The sequence below is a fragment of the Trichechus manatus genome, unplaced genomic scaffold (genome assembly GCF_000243295.1).
Source record: "Trichechus manatus latirostris isolate Lorelei unplaced genomic scaffold, TriManLat1.0 scaffold00026, whole genome shotgun sequence".
NCBI classification, from domain to species: domain Eukaryota; kingdom Metazoa; phylum Chordata; class Mammalia; order Sirenia; family Trichechidae; genus Trichechus; species Trichechus manatus.
In genome coordinates this window covers 7953327-7959593 of record NW_004443962.1, presented here as the reverse complement: position 1 = coordinate 7959593, position 6267 = coordinate 7953327, and the positions used below count along the sequence as shown (strand labels likewise).

The 6267-nt window shown below is 47.9% G+C and overlaps 1 protein-coding gene across 1 annotated transcript in view; it reads left to right on the top strand.

Moving 5' to 3' along the window:
- Positions 1 to 6267, top strand: part of KALRN (kalirin RhoGEF kinase) — a 789193-nt gene that overhangs the window by 629600 nt on the left and 153326 nt on the right. Inside the window, exon 34 of the mRNA XM_023728788.1 lies at positions 2174 to 2420. Coding sequence (XP_023584556.1) covers positions 2174 to 2420 — 247 coding nt within the window. The remainder of the gene's footprint in view (positions 1 to 2173; positions 2421 to 6267) is intronic.

Genomic DNA, 6267 nt, shown 5'->3' with positions numbered 1-6267 from the left:
AGCGAAAAAGAGGAAGACCCTCAATGAGATGGACTGACACAGTGGCTGCAACAATGGGCTCAAGTAAAACAATGATTATGAGGATGGCACAGGACTGGGTAGTGCTGGCCTGTTGTACATAGGGTCGCTATGAGTCAGAATCAACTCCACAGCACCTAACAAGAACAGCAGCAACAATCTTTACAGAAGCAAACTGCCATATCTTTCTCCTCTAGAGCAGCTGGTGGGTTCATACTGCCAACCTTTCAATTAGCTGCTGAGTGTTTAACCACTGCACCACCAGGGCTCCTATAATGGGACCAAAACCAAAAAACAAACTCACTGCTGTCGAGTCAGTTCTGGCTTATAATGACCCTATAGTACACAGTAGAGCTACCCTATAGTGTTTCCAAGGCTATAAATCTTTGCTGAAGCAGACTGCCACACTGTTCTCCCACAGAGCAGCTTGTGGGTTCAAACCACCAACCTTTCGGTTAGTAGCCGAGCGCTTTAACCACTATGCCACCAAGGCTTACTTATAATGGTACCGGGAAAGTTAAATGGAAAAAATGAGCCAACAGGCATGTTTTCCCTTCCCCTGTCTCTTTCCAGCTTCCACCTTCTGTCCTACAGATTTCCCTTCTTGGTCGATTCCCAGCTGCAGTATCACGCCCATCCATGGAGATGTGTTTAGCATGAACCCCCTGTTCTATGGTTGGTAGTGATGCACATTGCAAGCATCAAGCTGATGCATCATTTTAACTTTTTCAAGTCCATTCTGACATTCACGTGCCTTTAGTAGAAAATTCTCACCATCCTGAATGCTGAGCTTTTGGCCCTGGTGGGACTGTTGAGTCTCTATTCATTGTGATGTTCGCGGTGTTTACCGTTCAGCAGAAGCTTCTCAGAACGTGTATTAAAAGCTATACAAGAGGTTGGGACTAGCGCGTTAGTATAACTGCTAGTGCAGAAAATTCAGGCCCTGAAGGCTGAAATCAGAGATGCACAGACTAAAAGCAAGTTCCCTAAAGGTGGAACAGAGGCTTTCCCTCTGACCTGCTGTTTTGGATTGAACCTTGGAAAATATCAGGCTGGTGAGCTGGGCCTCTCTGCCTCCTCATTCCTTCCTTTCCCTACCTGCCACGCTGCCCCTCAGTGCAGCTGCTGTTCCAACAGGGAGGCTGTGTGCTTTTTTCTAATTCATAACTAACGGTCTCTCGTGCAGTTGTGAGGCCAGAGGAAAGGGGGAAAAGCAGGGCCAATCTCCAAAAAGTATTGTGTTCAGCTAGTAGGGTTGTCCCTGCCTCCAGGGTCTCTCTACCCAGTTTTATTGGTTCTGCCCTAGGATCAGTGTGGTAGGAGGTGCCAGGCCCAGCATAAAGGCAGGATGGAGCGCTAGGGAGGGGTATTTGTTCCTAAACAAGGTGTAATCCTCTTCTTTCCCTCTCATTCTTCCCCCGGCCCCAGGAGATGAGCCACCGTAAAACACTGGCTCTATTCCCCTTCCAGATAAATGAAGTGCTGCTTCTGCCTTTGAATTGAAGTGCCGTTATTTTTGTGTGTCACCCACAGCCTCTGCCTTAGGCCAATGGCTCCAGCCAGCGATGGGGATAGGGATGTGGCGGGGGTTAGAAGGAAGGAGGGGCATCTCTCCCGTTGTTCCCAAACGTCACCTGGAATCAGGAGAGTGAGTTGGTTAGAGATAGATGTCGGCACAGTAGGAGTCTAAGGGGGTGATGGAGGGGGCAGGGATGGGGCACAGGGTGGAGCCCTTGGAAGCAAGAAAGGGACCTGTGGGAGAAGAGGTTTAAAGACACAAATAGCTGGAAGCTTGGCAAAAGGAATAATGCAAAGAACTCCAACCAAGCAAGAAGGAAACAGAATCAAAGCCCTGGTTCTGGGTGGGCTCCAGACTCTTGCTACAACTAGAACTGAGTGATCAAATGGCACTGTGCTAATTACTTTTTTTTTTCTTGTTTTGTTTCCGCTTCCCAACTCTCTTTTCCATCTTCTGCCTTCTTTCTACCTCAAATACCACCTTTTCCTTTCTCTGTACTCACGCTTTGTCTTCCCTCTCTTCTTCCTCCCCTCTGCTCTCACATATTTCTTGTCCCCTTCCCATCTCACCCACCCATCCCCGTATCTCCCCCTCCTTCCTCCCTGCCCCCACATTCGACTCGACCTGCCCCCAAAGCTCTCTGGCGGATGTGAGTTGACCGTGGTTCTGCAGGACTTCAGCGCGGGCCACAGCAGCGAGCTGACCATCCAGGTTGGGCAGACGGTGGAGCTGCTGGAGCGGCCCAGCGAGCGGCTCGGCTGGTGTCTGGTCCGCACTACGGAGCGCAGTCCCCCCCAGGAGGGCCTGGTCCCCAGCAGCGCCCTGTGTATCTCCCACTCCCGGAGCAGCGTGGAGATGGACTGCTTCTTCCCCTTGGTAAAAGGTAGGAGAACGGAGGAGGGGGGAGCCAGGGAAAGTGGGTGGGCAGACAGGGCCTGACTCTAACTGAGGAGCACGGTGGAGCCAAACTGTCTCATGAACTTGTTTTGACCTTGTGGGATTTCTCGGGGACCTGATGTGAAGAGAGTGGGTTGGGAACTTGAAGAGAAAGAGCTGCCAACTAGCTGTGTGACTTTGGGAATGTCATTGAACCTCATCTTAAAAATTAAAGTTGAATTAGGTAACCTCTATGACCTCTCTAAGGAGCGCTGGTGGTGCAGTGGTTAAGCACTTAGCTGCTAACCCAAAGGTCAGAGATTCAAACTCACCAGCTGCTCCATGGGAGAAAGATGTGGCAGTCTGCTTCTGTAAGGATTACAGCCTTGGAAACCCTATAGAGCAGTTCTACTCTGCCCTATAGGGTCACTATGAGTCAGAATCAACTTGATGGCTCTGGGTTTGGTTTCAGGTTTTACAATCTCTCTCTCTCTCTCTCTTCCGGATTCTCTGAGTGGTACAAACAGTTAAGCACTCAACTACTAATCAAAATGTTAATAGTTCAAACCCACCCAAAGGTAGCTCAGAAGACAGTCCTGGCAATCTGCCGAAAGGTCACAGCCTTGAAAACCGCATAGAGCAGTTTTACTTTGCACGCATGGGGTCACCATGAGTCGGAATCTACTCAATGACAACTAACAACACGATCTCTTCCAACATTGTATCTTCTTACATTCAGAAGGAGCCCTCGTGGCGCAAAAGGTTAAGCACTCGGATGCTAACTGAAAGGTTGGCAGTTCGAAACCACCCAGCCTCTTCCAAGGAGAAAGATGTGGCAATCTGCTTCCATAAGGATTACAGCCTAGAAAACCCTATGGGGCAGTTCTGCTCTGTCACATGGGGTTGCTGTGAGTTGGAAATAGACACAATGGCACCCAACAACAACATATGTAGTAAGGAGTCCTTGGGTGGTACAAGTAGCCCTGGTGGTGCAGTGGTTAAGAGCTCGGCTGCTAACCAAAGGGTCAGCAGTTCCAGTCTACCAGCCACTCCTTGGAAACCCTGTGGGGCAGTTCTACTCTGTCCTATAGGCTCACTATGAGTTGGAATTGAGTCCTTTTTCACCTGTGGCCAAAAGCCTACCCCCACCGCCTTGTTTATTCACTTTTTCTCATACCAAACCAAAGAGCTAGTTGCTGTCCTGTCAATTCGACTCATAGTGAGCCTATAGGACAGAGTAGAACTGCCCCATAGGGTTTCCAAGGAGTGGCTGGTGGATTGGAACTGCTGACCTTTTGGTTAGCAACTAGGCTCTAAACCACTGCATCACCAGGGCTCAACCAAGGAGACTAAAATACTTAGAATAGTTATTCTCCAAGGGTAGTCTCTGGATTAGCATCTTTAGCATCACTGAGAACTTGTTAGAAATGTAAATTCTCAGGCCCCACCCTAGACCAACTGAATCAGAAACCCTGGGGTGGGGCCTAGCAATCTGTGTTTTAAGTAGCCCTCCAAGTGGCTCAAGGTTGAAAACTGCTGACTTAGAATACCAAAGCTGTGCAGAGAGGTCTTGAAGCCCTTCATTTTACATTGAGAAACAATAGAACCAGGTCTTAGTTCTGTTGTAGGGAGAAAACATCACAAAGTTTAGTAAAGCAAAAAGAAAGTTTTTTCGGCACATATTCAAAAGGGCAAAAGTGGGAAAACAGACAAGCATGCTGCCACAGCCGTGTCTGCCCGAGTCCAGGAATATTACAGACTAGACAAGAGTGGGAAAACGGACAAGCATGCTGCCACAGCCGTGTCTGCCGAGTCCAGGAATATTACAGACTAGACAAGAGTGGGAAACGGACAAGCGTGCTGCTAGAGCCATGTCTGCCGAGTCCAAGGAACATTACAGAATCATCAGTATATATTAACATTACTAACGGGCAAAACCACTGAAAGCTTCTCCTTTTCACAGATTGACTAGAAACTGTGATTCTACATTTTGAATTGTCTTTCTTAAGGATCCTTGGTATTGGTACAGGTTTCATTACTGATGGTCAGGAGGGTCCTCAATGGCCCAACAGATCTTCTAATCACTAAATGCTAATAGAAAAAGATGAGTGGAAACTCTTTTATGTTCTGTTTGATAGGCTTATGTGTAAGGTTCCCTAAAAGATATTTTCCAAGATTATCCTAGCTATTGCCTTTTTACCTCAGGGCCCAGTTGATGTGTTCTTGTGAGTCCTTGTAAGTCCAGCTCCAGCTGGGTCACATTCTCTATGCTCAAGGTCGGGAAATAATGACTCCAATATTATTTCCTAAATCAGTTCTGAGCTTATTTTTTAAACTGGTCAGATCATCAGCATCAGGGACACCTTCTGTGCAGATGTATGCTAGGTATGTATGGGGCAAGGGAGAGGGTGGGGGACCTGTTCTGTCAGGAGGCAGGGGACAATGATAGCTGTGGAGACCTGCTGCAGGTTTGCTGGGCCACGGTTGACCCCACCTTTCATGTTCCGTCTCCCCCAACCCACAGTGCCAGGAGCGATGGTGAGCTCCCTCTGACCCACGCAGGCGTTTCACACGTGACTCCTGTTATGTCCTGCCTGCCTCCCTGACTGTTCTATTCGATCCCCTCAACAGGGCTGTGTTGTCCTCATTTGCAAATACAACTGAGAGGTCATACAACACTCAGCTGGAATCTGAGTCCTCTGACTGAAGAGCTCATTCTTCTTTCCACTCTAAGGATTGTGAATTAATGTATGTAATACAGATCTGAGCACAATGTCTGGCCCTCAGTGAATGTGAGTTGTCATGGTTGTTGTTATTATATCATTTGTCATAGATTATTCAACAGAATAACTATAAAGTCCCACAAGTCTAGTCTAGAGACATCTCCAGAGACGAAACCAAGAACACTACATTCATTTGCTAGAAAGGTTAACTTTTTATGTCATGGTTGTTGTTAGCTGCTGTGAGTCAGCCCCCAACTCATGGAGACCCCAGGCACAATGGAGAGAAACACTGCCCAGTTCTGCACCGTCCCCATCATCAGATGCAGATCAGATCGTTGTAATCCATAGGGTTTTCACTAGCTAATTTCTGGAAGCAGATCGCCAAGCCTTTCTTCCTAGTCTCTCTTGGTCTGGAAGCTCCACTGAAACGTGTTCAGCATTATAGCAACGCGCAAGCCTCCGCTGACGGACTGGAGGTGGCTCCACGAGGCTCACCAGCAGGAATAAAACTTGGCTGTCCCCACAGAAGGCAGAAATTCTACCACTGAACCACTTTTCATAGGTCTTATTAAATGTAAGCAACGTTACTATTTCTGGAATTCCACCTGGTCCATCTCCAAAGCCTGACTTCATTCTTTTCTCCACTAGATGGCAATGTCAGGTTGCATTATTCCAGCAGAGGTACTTCCAGTACTAAACCATCCTCCTCCCTCACCACATACACACGTGCCCCCCCCCACCCCCAGTTTAGCCATCACTGACTTTTTCCCCCTTTTCCTAAGGACTAAGGAGGGGTCGTGTCAGGAAGTTGTATGGGAATTTGTATTTGAGGGTGCAGCTTCTCAGTCCTTTGTAGTAGCTGACTAGAGAACCTGCCGGTGAAGGGGAAGTCAGGAAACTCAAGAATGGTTCTGCTTGATGTCTAACCAAAGTGGAAACTGAGGCACAAAGAGGGTCAAATTGTCGTAAGGGTAAAGTGAGGTAATATATACGAAACACTTAGCAGAGTGTCTGGCACTCCATAAATACTAGTTGTCATGAAAAGTTACTATTGTTGTACAACTAAATGGTGGCTGGCTACCACCACTGACTGCTCTGACAGGGATCGCAACATAGGGTCCTGGACAGAGC